Genomic DNA, 16253 nt, shown 5'->3' with positions numbered 1-16253 from the left:
CAGGACAGGTCTAGCGTCTTCTCCTAAAACAAAGGAAGGAAGGAGACCAACCAGGCAGAATCAGGTGAGGATCAGTTTATTGTCATTAACATGGCAACAAACCAATTTATTTTCTAAGCCCTGAGCATCATGTTTTATACACTCCAGAAAGGTTTGCAGCTCATTATTATTCTTACAGATGATCATTGGTCACATTTCTAATGGTGAAGTATGCTACACATGATACAGAGTAGCCAGACAGACATCCAGGTCTTTACAGGAGTAACTGGCCTTCTTACCACAGTGCCTGCACAGCTTCTGACACTAATGTGTTCTGGCCTCTGTCTTTTCCTTTTTTGTTTAAACAAGTTTAAGCACAGTTTTGTAACCACCTGCTGTAGTCAACATGGGTGATTAGTTACACACATGTTATGATTATAACATGAACAGTAATATGCATATCAGATATTTAAGATGATTTGTACACACCAACACACAAGTGATCTAATTGTCAGAGAGAATATGTACAGTAGAAAGTTGATATCCGATCGAGTGCAGTTAATTATCTGTCCATAAGAGGGCAGTGACACATCAACAGAAAGTGAAGGACATGCAGCCAGGTGCTCTGTTGGTTATTTGCTGTTCCAAACAGGGATAGAGGTTTGTCGAGGGGCGACACCGCTGTAGCATGAGACAAAATAACACGTATCTCTTAATTTCAAACACTCTTTAGTGAGCTTCAGGCAGACAAAACAGAACTCCACCTTACACCGGCTACAGGTGATGCTTTTACACATGGTTGTGTCATGCTGCACCAGGAAGCCACAGGTGGGGCAGGCTCGGACAGAGGGGCAGCCAGTGACGTCCCTCACACTCTTAAATGTAATTTCTTTGCAGTTTTTCAGTATTTCTAAATCCCTGTCATAGCAGCCATCATTATCACATCGATCTAACCGTGGATATGGACCTTTCCATTCCCTCAAGCACTGCCAGCAGAACTTATAGCTCTTTCTATTCACTGTTGAGCACACTGTGCAGCGGACACACAGATTGGAGACATCCTCTCTCATCACAAGAGACTTGCAGCCAGGACACTGTAATATAATATTTACAGAACAATGAGGACAGATAAGCTCTTACAGTCACTCTTCTATTTGCACAACTAACTTTCAACCAATGAATGTGTTCTGACATATTATACGTAACATACTTACTGATTTGGTTTCTGAATACAGCTTGGTACCAAGAGTCATCTTTTCCTCAAAGTACTGCCTTTCTTCTGCGGTAAGAAGAGCCATTTTACGGACCTCCCCGTAGTTCCATTCTTTATCACAGTCATCCACAGGGCACACAAATCTCTGTCGGCCCTTCAATATTTAAATATTTAATTTCAATATTTCAGTATTGATCATTGTTATTCTGCCACCAAACCTGCATATTTGTCTGAGCTACCTGATAACTTAAGTAAACAGGTAGTTAGTATAGTAGCCTACCTCATCCAGCAGCCAGCGACAGTATTTGGTGAGAGACATCGGAGTGACAGCATGACCACAGGACATAGCTGCTCTTAGAGACTTGTAACCAACGTATTCAACTACAACCAGAGGTGAAAGAAGATTTAAGATACTTTATTTTTGTCAGGTCACATGCAATTCACAATGTTTATCACATGCAACTTGAAACTTCTTCGTCTTGCACCACTCTTACACATCACACACACACACACACACATGCATTACAGAGAGGGTGCAGGGCAGTTTAAGAACATCTCTCAGAATGGAAATACACCACCATCTTTGTCTACTTACCATCTAAATCATCATCTCCATCCACAAATTGAAGTGTGGAGTCTCTGCAGTCATAACACTTCTCCAGCTTTGTGGAGTTGTTCTCTGGTGGAGGCTGAGAAATTCTCAGTTTCACTGTCGAGTTGTTCTCTGGTGGAGGCTGAGAAACCTGTGCTCCCGATGAAAAAGACGAGCCCATGCTGTTTCTTCCACTGAGCCAGGACAGAGTACAACAGCCATTAATGTCTCAGACCGACAGACAAAGACTTTCTGTTTCGCTCTCTGCTCTTCTTTCCATGAAGTCATGTGAGCCGTTTCTATGCTCGTGTCCAAAAGCTGAACACGCGCGCTGAACACACACACACACACACACACACACACACACACACACACACACACACACACACACACACACACACACACACACACACACACACACACACACACACACACACACACACACACACACACACACACACACACACACAGACAGATAGGAAAGTACCTGAAACCCTTGCCCTTATCTGTTGTGTCTGTCACAGTCATAACATCGACTGCTGTTATGTAATTAGGATCAGATTATGCAGGTTGCTAGAAGTTAAGAGTCAAGACCTTTGCTTTTGCTTTTTTGTCTGTTTGTCCTTTGAACTCTTGCCAAAACAGTTAGTTTGCATCTCCTTCTATAATTTTACTTCAGTCATCACTAAACGGTCCTGATACAATGTCTGGGCCAAGCTAGATAAATGGATCATGTTTGTTTTTTGGATATTCTTTACTGTTTGCCACGAATAACAAATAAACCCAGAAGTAATCCCATCTTTGTTAATAATTGTATAATATTACTGAGATGAGGTATTAATCAATACAAATGTCATTATAAGTTTTGAAGTTTTTAAGATCTCAATGACGGGCATATTCTCTCTCGCTGTATTGAATATACATACAGAAATTGAAGTTTCAGTTTCATTTACACTGGAACAACACCCCTGAGCTCTATAAATACCTCTTCCTTGTTCAAATAATCCACCTCTACATTCAAACAATCAACTGAAGGACAAGATGTGCAGATGCCAAGTCAAAGTAGTTGGATTTCAAGGACAGCAAAATATCGTTGATCTGTGTGAAACTGAGGAGCAGATGAAGAGGATGACTGTGCAGCATATGAAAAAGCGGATCATTGCCAAACTACAGATAGGTACGATTATCCTCACTCCCTCTCTCATTCTGTGGAACGATGCAATATTTGATTCCAGACAAACAACAAGCTGTGGCTTATTTTACAGCTTAACTCAGTTTTATATGGATAATGGATTGTACCTGGTTGATCATGTTAAGCTGTTACTACATCCGTACTTATGCTCTATACACTTGTGCTTCTCAGTGGGAAACATCTTGCTTGTGTTCGGGACCAGACCACTGGAGGATTCTGACCTTCTGACAGATTGTTTGATACAACACCTGTCCACTGTTCACCTCATTCTGCGGCTGCCTGGAGGCGCCTGAGTCGATGCAGACGAGAGGCTGAAGAACGGACTGGCCACCACCAAAACACCTTCAACCGACATGAAAAAGATTAATCATATTTTGGTTACTTACAAAATGACCATGATCAATATCTGTCTGTTTATTATGTATATTTGTATTGCACATAACAAATAATAACATACAATTTGCACAATAGCATTTTATTTCTCAAATGGATCAGTCAGCAACTCACCTGTATCCGTGTTCATGTTTGTGTTTGTCACGTTTAATGTGATTAGGCACTAAGCCAGACATCTTAGTTATGGAAAATAAAAGTCCCTGCTTCATTGAAATATTTCAGTCAAAATATTTCCTCATATCTTCACTGAAATCTTTTTGATTTCCCGCTCTACTCATTTCCCGCAAACGCATTCCAAGCAAAACAATGTCTCAGACCGACAGACAAAGACTTTCTGTTTCGCTCTCTGCTCTTCTTTCCATGAAGTCATGTGAGCCGTTTCTATGCTCGTGTCCAAAAGCTGAACACGCGCGCTGAACACACACACACACACACACACACACACACACACACACACACACACACACACACACACACACACACACACACACACACACACACACACACACACACACACACACACACACACACACACACAGAGAGAGAGAGAGATAGGAAAGTACCTGAAACCCTTGCCCTTATCTGTTGTGTCTGTCACAGTCATAACATCGACTGCTGTTATGTAATTAGGATCAGATTATGCAGGTTGCTAGGAGTTAAGAGTCAAGACCTTTGCTTTTGCTTTTTTGTCTGTTTGTCCTTTGAACTCTTGCCAAAACAGTTAGTTTGCATCTCCTTCTATAATTTTACTTCAGTCATCACTAAACGGTCCTGATACAATGTCTGGGCCAAGCTGGATAAATGGATCATGTTTGTTTTTTGGATATTCTTTACTGTTTGCCACGAATAACAAATAAACCCAGAAGTAATCCTATCTTTGTTAATAATTGTATAATATTACTGAGATGAGGTATTAATCAATACAAATGTCATTATAAGTTTTGAAGTTTTTAAGATCTCAATGATCTCAATGGCTGGAAGGCAAAGAAGAAGAAGGGCCTCTTCTGAATCCAGGCAGAAATCAACAGCTCTAATGGATTGAATACCTTTTCAATTAGACATCGGGAAACTCCCACAGCTTGAATGTTTCCACTAACGAAATTTAATGATCCCAAACCCACTAACAACAACAACAATGTCAATAAATATATTCTAATATATATTCTTATTCGAAATTCTAGTTTATACGCGATGAAATAAAAATCATCCGTCAGTCACCCTGTAAATATTATGGCATGAACGCCTCACTAAAAGCGCCAGGCGTGATCAAAACGATCCATGTGTGAAAATGAAAGTAAGACTTGAAGTAATCTTGAAGTGTAACCTTGGAAGTGTCCAGTCTCCAGTGAACGAAGGTAAGCACGGACACGTATTTATCTAACATGCAACAACCATTAAATAGCCTGAAGAATTAACTGTCTATAACTATTTACAACTTACAATGTATTTGTGCACTTTGCTTATTTACTGTGTTCTTCCTCTCTGACCTTTTAAGAGATGAGTGTGAAACGTCCCACGATGTCAGCGGACTCTGAACGTACCTCAGCACACGGTGAGATGAACACTAAAGAATTTGCACAATTCAGATCAAAATCAGTCGAGGAATTTCAAATCAGTCCATGTAGCTTTTAGTGCATCCGACTTTCAGCAACACTAGCGTTCGAGTGTAGAGAGGATGAATTAATCAATATATAGATGTATAGATACACGTGTGTTTTTAGAGTAATTTTGACTGAACTGGACTTTTCTCATTTTCCGTTTCGCATTAACTATGCTTACTGAATTTTAAAATTAAACTGCGTCAATTATAATATGTCCTGATAATTAACGGCATATTCCTTTTCTGCCATATACAATTTATTCTACTTTATTATCCATAGTCAGTGTGCTTATTAGTTTAATTGCTACCATATTCTCTGAGTGAACTTGTTTTATAACCCTAAATTACAAGATGTAACTTAGTTTTTAATTAATATTTATTATTCATTCCATCTGACCACTAGAGGTCACCATTTCCTTACAGTAGGTTAGCGGTGTTTCCAGCACTTCCTGTGCCTTTTGTAATGGAGCATTTTTCAATTTAATTCGACTTCATTTATTTAGCGCCGAAACACAACAAACAATCAAGTATCAAGTGCAGTATGTCTCCCTTCGTAATCGCTCTCAATCAAAGTTGTAATCGATAGATTCTGAGCCAGACACATCAGAAAGGATTTATTAACAAACATTATTTGTCCATACGTTTCCTATGTATTTACTACTATCAGTTTAATCAGCACACTGTTAGATTAACGCAAAAATAAACCCAACATAGCACAAAATCTGCTGAATTAAATCTGCCACGGAAATTTTTTTGAGTGTGTCTGATAAAAAATAGAATTCCCTCCTTCCTTCCATAATGACATTACATTATTATTACATTTCATTATTACATTGTATTACATTTGACACACCTATGGTCTGTCCTGATTATTAGGTGAGATGTGCGTCCTGCCAGATTCATCTATGAATAAAAGACCTTCTAACTACACGCATGACAGCAACATCAAGAGGCAAAAGCTGGAAGGCAAAGAAGAAGAAGGGCCTCTTCTGAATCCAGGCAGAAATCAACAGATTGAATCCACTGACGTGAAAAACCAAGGTAAGGAGGCAGATGATGGTGGATACCAAAGAAAATAAGCAAACAATGTACAACGATGGTTATTATGGTATGGAAAACATCTAATCTAGTCTTTTATTTGCTTTCAACAAAGAGGTGGAGTACTATGGACTGATTAATCAGGGAGCTACATGTTATCTCAATTGTATCCTGCAAGTCCTCTTCATGACACCTGGGATCCAAAACAGGTTTGACATGGCTTCAATTGACAGAAACAGCAACTCAAATATTATTCCAGAAGATGGTGCTTTGAAGTGTGGGGCAAATGTCTCAAAAGGCCAAACTTGATTAAACTTATCATTTCAGTCTTGATGATGAAGTTCCTGTCTGCTCATAGGCTGAATAAAGAGAAGGACACAGATTTGGAGCTGCAACATCTCTTTGACCAACTGAAATACAGAGCTTGTCAAACCCGCTCTATCACACAGAGATTTGGGATTAAAGATGGTAGGTGAGGTGGAATAGTAAGTAAACTACATGATTTTGCTGATCTAAAGTTGCTGTTGTGTTATTATATAGTTTCGCAACAAAAAGATGCTGCTGAATGCCTGGGGTTGCTTTTACCACAGCTCAGCCCAGAGGTCTCTAAGGTGAGCACTTAGATACATTATTTAAGAACTACTAGCACAAACAAAAGTAACACGATACATCCATGATAGCAGCCCAATACATATTAATTTATTTCTGTTTGAAGCTTTTCCAAGTTGAGCTGAGACACAGTACTAAATGTGATGAAGAGATAATTACACACTGGACCCTCCCACTGTCACTTTCTGATTCAGATCATCTCTACATTGTGGTAAACATTTGAAGTTCAGACTCATGTTGTCTTTTGTAGTGAGCTTCATGTTAGAATTCACTGTGGCATTTATGTCTTAACAGGAAAAAGGCTTTGAAAGCATTTTCGGGTCTACATCATTCCATGGAGACAACAAGGTTTACTGCCAAACATGTCATAAGAACAAAGATGCTTCCAGTGTGAGTTGAGACCAAATGAAGACTGGCCCACTTTGATTATTTTGACTTCTGACTACCAAAATAGTAATCATTTTGTTTCTTTTGTTTCTCAGGAATGTGATGTGGAGAATGAATATCCTCTGATTCTAACTCTACTCCTCAAGAGATTTGACCTTGATATCTACGGGCGCTGTATTAAAACTCACCGCCTTGTGGCTATACCAGCCACATTAGAGAGAGAGGCAAGGATAAATAACCTCACACATTTGGATGAATGGTATTCCAGAATATTTGTTTATAATTCCTCTCCATGTCTCTGACTGTCGTCTTGATTATAGACTGCAAAGTATGAACTCTATGGAATTGTGCGCCACATGGGTGGTCAAGGAGGTGGACATTACACAGCCACCATCCAGGCCAGCAACAACACCTGGTATGACTTTGATGATGCCCGTGTTCAAAAGGTGAGGAGGATTTATACCACAGCCATGAATGTGGCATTCAAGACATAACAATCTATTGTTTCTGTGTAATTGTTCAGGCTGCTGACCCATTTCCAAAAGGTGGAGTGTACAGGTAGACAAATGTCATTTTTATCACAATTCTTTCATTGTTAGGTTATTGTATAAGATTACTTAGATGAGGTATTAATCAATACAAATGTAATTTTATTATGTCACATGTTTATTGTTGTGTACCAAAAATAACTTTGGACTTATTTTCCATCAGATCCAGCACTGCATATCTGCTCATGTACAAAAGTAAGGTTGCAAATAATATCTGAAAACTCTTGAGATAAAACATAGGTAAATGGTAAAACAGAGATTTTTTCAAATCCTTAATGCCTCCATTTCCAAACCACAGAGACTGAGATCCCTGATGAGACCAACTCAGGAAGGCAGACTGGAGAGACAGAGGAACGGAGCGGTGAGGACACTGCTCACAGAGTCATACTTGAGGCTCCTTTATATGCTCCTCTCTAATTTCTTTCTCTCTCCCTTTTCCCCACCAGATGAGCATTGTGCAGGAGGTAAATATAAACGTATGATGATGAAGGTTTTGGCCCAGATTCTGCGTAGGAAAGGCAGGTTATGTGCAGTGATTCTGGTGGGTGTTTTTTTCAAGTATTCTGTTCCTGCACTTGGCTGGTTGGACTCTTGAGATGTTTCACCAGTGTTTCACCTGAATCATTTTTGTCCAGGAATGAAATCATGTCAGTGACCAACATAACCAACATTAAATCTGGAGCACAGGAGTAAGACAGATGATGTAAATAGATATGACTTCACATGACATACAGTATAACCTATTGTTAGTTTGTACATGTGAAGATTGATGGGACATTTATAAGAGAATGTTTTATTCAAGGCCTCTTACTTGAACGTACCTCAGCACACGGTGAGATGAACACTAAAGATTTGCACAATTAAGATTAAAATCAGTCGAGGAATTTCAATTCAGTCCATGTAGCTTTTAGTGTATCCCGACTTTCAGTAACACAAACGTTTTAATGTGTAGAGAGGACGAATTAATCAATATATAGATATATAGATACACGTGTGTTTTGAGAGTAATTTTGACCGTAAATTGACTTTTCTCATTTTTCGTTTCGCATTAACTATGCTTACTGAAATATAAATTTAAACTGCATCAATTATAATATGTCCTGATAATTAACGGCATATTCTTTTACTGCCACGTAGTAATTTATTCTACTTTATTATCCATAGTCAGTGTGCTTATTAGTTTAATTGCTACCATATTCTCTGAGTGAACTTGTTTTATAACCGTGAATTACAAGATGTAACTTAGTTTTTAATTAGTATTTATTATTCATTCCATCTGACCACTAGAGGTCACCATTTCCTTACAGTAGGTTAGCGGTGTTTCCAGCACTTCCTGTGCCTTTTTGTAATGGAGCATTTTTCAATTCAATTCGACTTCATTTATTTAGCGCCGAAACACAACAAACGTTATCAAGTGCAGTATGTCTCCCTTCGTAATCGCTCTCAATCAAAGTTGTCATTGATAGATTCTGAGCCAGACACATCAGAAAGGAATTATTAACAAACATTATTTGTCCATAGGTTTCCATTATATGTATTTACTACTATCAGTTTACTCAGCACACTGTTAGATTAACGCAAAAATAAACCCAACATAGCACAAAATCTGCTGAATTAAATCTGCCACGGAAACATTTCTTGAGTGTGTCTGATAAAAAATAGAATTCCCTCCTTCCTTCCATAATGACATTACATTATTATTACATTTCATTATTACATTGTATTACATTTGACACACCTATGGTCTGTCCTGATTATTAGGTGAGCTGCACGTCCCGCCAGATTCATCTATGAATAAAAGACCTTCTAACTACACGCATGGCAGCAACATCAAGGGGGAAAAGCTGGAAGGCAAAGAAGAAGAAGGGCCTCTTCTGAATCCAGGCAGAAATCAACAGATTGAATCCACTGACGTGAAAAACCAAGGTAAGGAGGCAGATGATGGTGGATACCAAAGAAAATAAGCAAACAATGTACAACGATGGTTATTATGGTATGGAAAACATCTAATCTAGTCTTTTTTTTGCTTTCAACAAAGAGGTGGAGTACTATGGACTGATTAATCAGGGAGCTACATGCTATCTCAATTGTATCCTGCAAGTCCTCTTCATGACACCTGGGATCCAAAACAGGTTTGACATGGCTTCAATTGACAGAAACAGCAACTCAAATATTATTCCAGAAGATGGTGCTTTGAAGTGTGGGGCAAATGTCTCAAAAGGCCAAACTTGATTAAACTTATCATTTCAGTCTTGATGATGAAGTTCCTGTCTGCTCATAGGCTGAATAAAGAGAAGGACACAGATTTGGAGCTGCAACATCTCTTTGACCAACTGAAATACAGAGCTTGTCAAACCCGCTCTATCACACAGAGATTTGGGATTAAAGATGGTAGGTGAGGTGGAATAGTAAGTAAACTACATGATTTGGCTGATCTAAAGTTGCTGTTGTGTTATTATGTAGTTTTCCAACAAAAAGATGCTGCTGAGTGCCTGGGGTTGCTTTTACCACAGCTCAGCCCAGAGGTCTCTAAGGTGAGCACTTAGATACATTATTTAAGAACTACTAGCACAAACAAAAGTAACACGATACATCCATGATAGCATCCCAATACATATTAATTTATTTCTGTTTGAAGCTTTTCCAAGTTGAGCTGAGACACAGTACTAACTGTGATGAAGGACATACTGTGAATGAAGAGACAATTACACACTGGACCCTCCCACTGTCACTTTCTGATTCAGATCATCTCTACATTGTGGTAAACATTTGAAGTTCATACTCATGTTGTCTTGTAGTGAGCTTCATGTTAGAATTCATCATGGCATTTATGCCTTGACAGGAAAAAGGCTTTGAAAGCATTTTCGGGTCTACATCATTCCATGGAGACAACAAGGTTTACTGCCAAACATGTCGTAAGAACAAAGATGCTTCCAGTGTGAGTTGAGACCAAATGAAGACTGGCCCACTTTGATTATTATGACTTCTAACACAAAAATAGTAATCATTTTGTTTCTTTTGTTTCTCAGGAATGTGATGTGGAGAATGAATATCCTCTGATTCTAACTCTACTCCTCAAGAGATTTGACCTTGATATCTACGGGCGCTGTATTAAAACTCACCGCCTTGTGGCTATACCAGCCACATTAGAGAGAGCGGCAAGGATAAATAACCTCACACATTTGGATGAATGGTATTCCAGAATATTTGTCTATAATTCCTCTCCATGTCTCTGACTGTCGTCTTGATTATAGACTGCAAAGTATGAACTCTATGGAATTGTGCACCACATGGGTGGTCAAGGAGGTGGACATTACACAGCCACCATCCAGGCCAGCAACAACACCTGGTATGACTTTGATGATGCCCATGTTCAAAAGGTGAGGAGGATTTATACCACAGCCATGAATGTGGCATTCAAGACATAACAATCTATTGTTTCTGTGTAATTGTTCAGGCTGCTGACCCATTTCCAAAAGGTGGAGTGTACAGGTAGGACAAATGTCATTTTTATCAGAATTCTTTCATTGTTCATAATTGTATAAGATTACTTAGATGAGGTATTAATCAATACAAATGTCATTTTATTATGTCACATGTTTATTGTTGTGTACCAACAATAACTTTGGACTTATTTTCCATCAGATCCAAAACTGCATATCTGCTCATGTACAAAAGTAAGGTTGCAAATAATATCTGAAAACTCTTGAGATAAAACATAGGTAAATGGTAAAACTGAGATTTTTAAAAATCCTTAATGCCTCCATTTTCTAAACCACAGAGACTGAGATCCCTGATGAGACCAACTCAGGAAGGCAGACTGGAGAGATAGAGGAACGGAGCGGTGAGGACACTGCTCACAGAGTCATACTTGAGGCTCCTTTATAGGCTCCTCTCTAATTTATTTCTCTTTCCCCTTTTCCCACCAGAGGAGCATTGTGCAGGAGGTAAATATAAACGTATGATGATGCAGGTTTTGGCCCAGATTCTGCGTAGGAAAGGCAGGTTATGTGCAGTGATTCTGGTGGGTGTTTTTTTCAAGTATTCTGTTCCTGCACTTGGCTGGTTGGACTCTTGAGATGTTTCACCAGTGTTTCACCTGAATCATTTTTGTCCGGGAATGAAATCATGTCAGTGACCAACATAACCAACATTAAATCTGGAGCACAGGAGTAAGACAGATGATGTAAATAGATATGACTTGACATGACATACAGTATAACCTATTTTTAGTTTGTACATGTGAAGATTGATGGGACATTTATAAGAGAATGTTTTATTCAAGGCCTCTTACTTGAACGTACCTCAGCACACGGTGAGATGAACACTAAAGATTTGCACAATTAAGATTAAAATCAGTCGAGGAATTTCAATTCAGTCCATGTAGCTTTTAGTGTATCCCGACTTTCAGTAACACAAACGTTTGAGTGTAGAGAGGACGAATTAATCAATATATAGATATATAGATACACGTGTGTTTTGAGAGTAATTTTGACTGTAAATTGACTTTTCTCATTTTTCGTTTCGCATTAACTATGCTTACTGAAATATAAATTTAAACTGCATCAATTATAATATGTCCTGATAATTAACGGCATATTCCTTTACGGCCATGTAGTAATTTATTTTACTTTATTATCCATCTTCAGTGTTCTTATTAGTTTAATTGCTACCATGTTTTCTGAGTGAACTTGTTTTATAACCGTGAATTACAAGTTGTAACTTAGTTTTTAATTAGTATTTATTATTCATTCCATCTGACCACTAGAGGTCACCATTTCCTTACAGTAGGTTAGCGGTGTTTCCAGCACTTCCTGTGCCTTTTTGTAATGGAGCATTTTTCAATTCAATTCGACTTTATTTATGTAGCGCCGAAACACAACAAACGTTATCAAGTGCAATATGTCTCCCTTCGTAATCGCTCTCAATCAAAGTTGTAATTGATAGATTCTGAGCCAGACACATCAGAAAGGAATTATTAACAAGCATTATTTGTCCATAGGTTTCCATTATATGTATTTACTACTATCAGTTTACTCAGCACACTGTTAGATTAACGCAAAAATAAACCCAACATAGCACAAAATCTGCTGAATTAAATCTGCCACAGAAACATTTCTTGAGTGTGTCTGATAAAAAATAGAATTCCCTCCTTCCTTCCATAATGACATTACATTATTATTACATTTCATTATAACATTGTATTACATTTGACACACCTATGGTCTGTCCTGATTATTAGGTGAGCTGTGCGTCCCGCCAGATCCATCTATGAATAAAAGACCTTCTAACTACACGCATGAAAGCAACATCAAGGGGCAAAAGCTGGAAGGCAAAGAAGAAGAAGGACCTCCTCTGAATCCAGGCAGAAATCAACAGATTGAATCCACTGACGTGAAAAACCAAGGTTAGGAGTCAGATGATGGTGGATACCAAAGAAAATAAGCAAACAATGTACAACGATGGTTATTATGGTATGGAAAACATCTAATCTAGTCTTTTATTTGCTTTCAACAAAGAGGTGGAGTACTCTTGAGATAAAACATAGGTAAATGGTAAAACTGAGATTTTTAAAAATCCTTAATGCCTCCATTTCCAAACCACAGAGACTGAGATCCCTGATGAGACCAACTCAGGAAGGCAGACTGGAGAGATAGAGGAACGGAGCGGTGAGGACACTGCTCACAGAGTCATACTTGAGGCTCCTTTATAGGCTCCTCTCTAATTTATTTCTCTTTCCCCTTTTCCCACCAGAGGAGCATTGTGCAGGAGGTAAATATAAACGTATGATGATGCAGGTTTTGGCCCAGATTCTGCGTAGGAAAGGCAGGTTATGTGCAGTGATTCTGGTGGGTGTTTTTTTCAAGTATTCTGTTCCTGCACTTGGCTGGTTGGACTCTTGAGATGTTTCACCAGTGTTTCACCTGAATCATTTTTGTCCGGGAATGAAATCATGTCAGTGACCAACATAACCAACATTAAATCTGGAGCACAGGAGTAAGACAGATGATGTAAATAGATATGACTTGACATGACATACAGTATAACCTATTTTTAGTTTGTACATGTGAAGATTGATGGGACATTTATAAGAGAATGTTTTATTCAAGGCCTCTTACTTGAACGTACCTCAGCACACGGTGAGATGAACACTAAAGATTTGCACAATTAAGATTAAAATCAGTCGAGGAATTTCAATTCAGTCCATGTAGCTTTTAGTGTATCCCGACTTTCAGTAACACAAACGTTTGAGTGTAGAGAGGACGAATTAATCAATATATAGATATATAGATACACGTGTGTTTTGAGAGTAATTTTGACTGTAAATTGACTTTTCTCATTTTTCGTTTCGCATTAACTATGCTTACTGAAATATAAATTTAAACTGCATCAATTATAATATGTCCTGATAATTAACGGCATATTCCTTTACGGCCATGTAGTAATTTATTTTACTTTATTATCCATCTTCAGTGTTCTTATTAGTTTAATTGCTACCATGTTTTCTGAGTGAACTTGTTTTATAACCGTGAATTACAAGTTGTAACTTAGTTTTTAATTAGTATTTATTATTCATTCCATCTGACCACTAGAGGTCACCACTTCCTTACAGTAGGTTAGCGGTGTTTCCAGCACTTCCTGTGCCTTTTTGTAATGGAGCATTTTTCAATTCAATTCGACTTCATTTATTTAGCGCCGAAACACAACAAACGTTATCAAGTGCAGTATGTCTCCCTTCGTAATCGCTCTCAATCAAAGTTGTCATTGATAGATTCTGAGCCAGACACATCAGAAAGGAATTATTAACAAGCATTATTTGTCCATAGGTTTCCATTATATGTATTTACTACTATCAGTTTACTCAGCACACTGTTAGATTAACGCAAAAATAAACCCAACATAGCACAAAATCTGCTGAATTAAATCTGCCACAGAAACATTTCTTGAGTGTGTCTGATAAAAAATAGAATTCCCTCCTTCCTTCCATAATGACATTACATTATTATTACATTTCATTATAACATTGTATTACATTTGACACACCTATGGTCTGTCCTGATTATTAGGTGAGCTGTGCGTCCCGCCAGATCCATCTATGAATAAAAGACCTTCTAACTACACGCATGAAAGCAACATCAAGGGGCAAAAGCTGGAAGGCAAAGAAGAAGAAGGACCTCCTCTGAATCCAGGCAGAAATCAACAGATTGAATCCACTGACGTGAAAAACCAAGGTTAGGAGTCAGATGATGGTGGATACCAAAGAAAATAAGCAAACAATGTACAACGATGGTTATTATGGTATGGAAAACATCTAATCTAGTCTTTTATTTGCTTTCAACAAAGAGGTGGAGTACTCTTGAGATAAAACATAGGTAAATGGTAAAACTGAGATTTTTAAAAATCCTTAATGCCTCCATTTCCAAACCACAGAGACTGAGATCCCTGATGAGACCAACTCAGGAAGGCAGACTGGAGAGATAGAGGAATGGAGCGGTGAGGACACTGCTCACAGAGTCATACTTTAGGCTCCTTTATAGGCTCCTCTCTAATTTATTTCTCTCTCCCTTTTCCCCACCAGAGGAGCATTGTGCAGGAGGTAAATATAAACGTATGATGATGAAGGTTTTGGCCCAGATTCTGCGTAGGAAAGGCAGGTTATGTGCAGTGATTCTGGTGGGTGTTTTTTTCAAGTATTCTGTTCCTGCACTTGGCTGGTTGGACTCTTGAGACGTGGAGTGTTCAAGTGTTTCACCTGAATCATTTTTGTCCGGGAATGACATCATGTCAGCGACAAACAACCAACATTAAATCTGGAGTAGAGGAGTAAGACAGATGATGTAAATAGATATTACGTGACATGACATACAGTATAACCTATTGTTAGTATGTACATATGTAGATTGATGGGACATTTATAAGAGAATGTTTTATTCAAGGCCTCTTACTTACTTTTGGTCAGTAAAACATTATCTTATTGAGATGAAGACCCTGTAACCTGTATTTCATCCTGAAGATATATGATGCACTGTGGCCCTGGTGTGAATCGATTGGATCAAATATACAATAAGAACAAATAATTGCACATAAAAATCCAATATGTTTTCATCTTCCTTTACTTTGAGCCTTTCCACCTTTGAGCCTTTTATTTTACAAAGCCCATGATAAAATATGGGGTCTCACTGTATCCCCTCCTTTAGATGATTAGATGTGTTCCCCTTTAAAAAGCTTTCACATGGGACCCAAAGTTGTGATGGTCTAATAACTACATTGTAACTATGATATTGCAGTAACAGGACGGCTTTAGATGTTTTACTCATATACAAAAGATACTTTAATGTTTAAGTCATTCCATTCACATGATTAGAACATTGAAACATTTGCTGATTTATTAATTTCTATCAAATCTATAATGCTTTGTAAACTGCTGTAACTGAATCATAAATTCCAATGCAAACATAAAATTGGAGCCATTTTGCTTTGTTGCATCTTTACTGTGTTTTTTAATGAGATACTTTCCATTCCAGAATAACTGATGGAACACTGATATTACACATAACCCCGTTCGTTTTACTTCACATGTTGACTTGCTGTACTTATTTCTACTTAAATGAAGAAAGTCGTCTGGATATCGCCCAGCCGGAAAGGAATAATGAGAACAAAATCAGAATACATGGCCTTCGTTCTCTTCCCAACACCACCAC

General features: G+C 38.2%; 2 protein-coding genes and 1 long non-coding RNA gene across 7 annotated transcripts; 2 read left to right on the top strand and 1 right to left on the bottom strand.

The window, feature by feature from the left end:
- Positions 1 to 60: 60 nt before the first annotated feature.
- Positions 61 to 2084, bottom strand: LOC143008618 (uncharacterized). The gene is made up of 4 exons (XM_076160466.1): positions 1788 to 2084; positions 1473 to 1573; positions 1194 to 1346; positions 61 to 1073 (listed from the first exon to the last, which is right to left on the bottom strand). Exons 1-4 carry the CDS (start codon positions 1963 to 1965, stop codon positions 612 to 614), a joined length of 894 nt encoding a protein of 297 aa, XP_076016581.1. The 5' UTR covers positions 1966 to 2084; the 3' UTR covers positions 61 to 611.
- On the top strand, positions 1797 to 2210 carry LOC143008629 (uncharacterized). The gene is made up of 2 exons (XR_012964616.1): positions 1797 to 1880; positions 1926 to 2210. It is a non-coding gene; the product is annotated as an uncharacterized LOC143008629 (long non-coding RNA).
- Positions 2211 to 2679: 469 nt separating this feature from the next.
- LOC143009180 (uncharacterized) lies at positions 2680 to 16064 on the top strand. 5 transcript variants are annotated; one of them, XM_076161203.1, is made up of 35 exons: positions 2681 to 2961; positions 3148 to 3677; positions 4398 to 4724; positions 4865 to 4921; positions 5846 to 6010; positions 6123 to 6216; positions 6366 to 6475; positions 6548 to 6618; positions 6723 to 6827; positions 6911 to 7006; positions 7099 to 7227; positions 7324 to 7449; positions 7527 to 7561; positions 7715 to 7746; positions 7850 to 7912; positions 7998 to 8015; positions 9313 to 9477; positions 9590 to 9683; positions 9833 to 9942; positions 10015 to 10085; positions 10190 to 10312; positions 10394 to 10489; positions 10581 to 10709; positions 10806 to 10931; positions 11009 to 11043; positions 11197 to 11228; positions 11333 to 11395; positions 11481 to 11498; positions 12794 to 12958; positions 13158 to 13220; positions 13306 to 13323; positions 14619 to 14783; positions 14983 to 15045; positions 15131 to 15148; positions 15244 to 16064. In XM_076161203.1, exons 3-35 carry the CDS (start codon positions 4658 to 4660, stop codon positions 15306 to 15308), a joined length of 2787 nt encoding a protein of 928 aa, XP_076017318.1. In that variant the 5' UTR covers positions 2681 to 2961; positions 3148 to 3677; positions 4398 to 4657; the 3' UTR covers positions 15309 to 16064. The 5 variants fall into 5 exon arrangements, with proteins under 5 accessions (XP_076017311.1, XP_076017318.1, XP_076017326.1 ...); XM_076161196.1 differs by having other exon boundaries at positions 2680 to 2961; positions 15131 to 16063; XM_076161211.1 differs by lacking the exons at positions 14619 to 14783; positions 14983 to 15045; positions 15131 to 15148; positions 15244 to 16064 and adding an exon at positions 13419 to 13613 and having other exon boundaries at positions 2689 to 2961.
- The last annotated feature ends 189 nt before the right edge of the window (positions 16065 to 16253 follow it).

Source organism: Genypterus blacodes, unplaced genomic scaffold (genome assembly GCF_046128005.1).
Source record: "Genypterus blacodes isolate CSIRO-AG114 ecotype Tasmania unplaced genomic scaffold, CSIRO-AGI_Gbla_v1 ptg000011l_1, whole genome shotgun sequence".
Classification (NCBI taxonomy): Eukaryota; Metazoa; Chordata; class Actinopteri; order Ophidiiformes; family Ophidiidae; genus Genypterus; species Genypterus blacodes.
The sequence above is the reverse complement of the archived record's forward strand: the minus strand, read 5'-3'. Positions and strand labels throughout refer to the sequence as shown.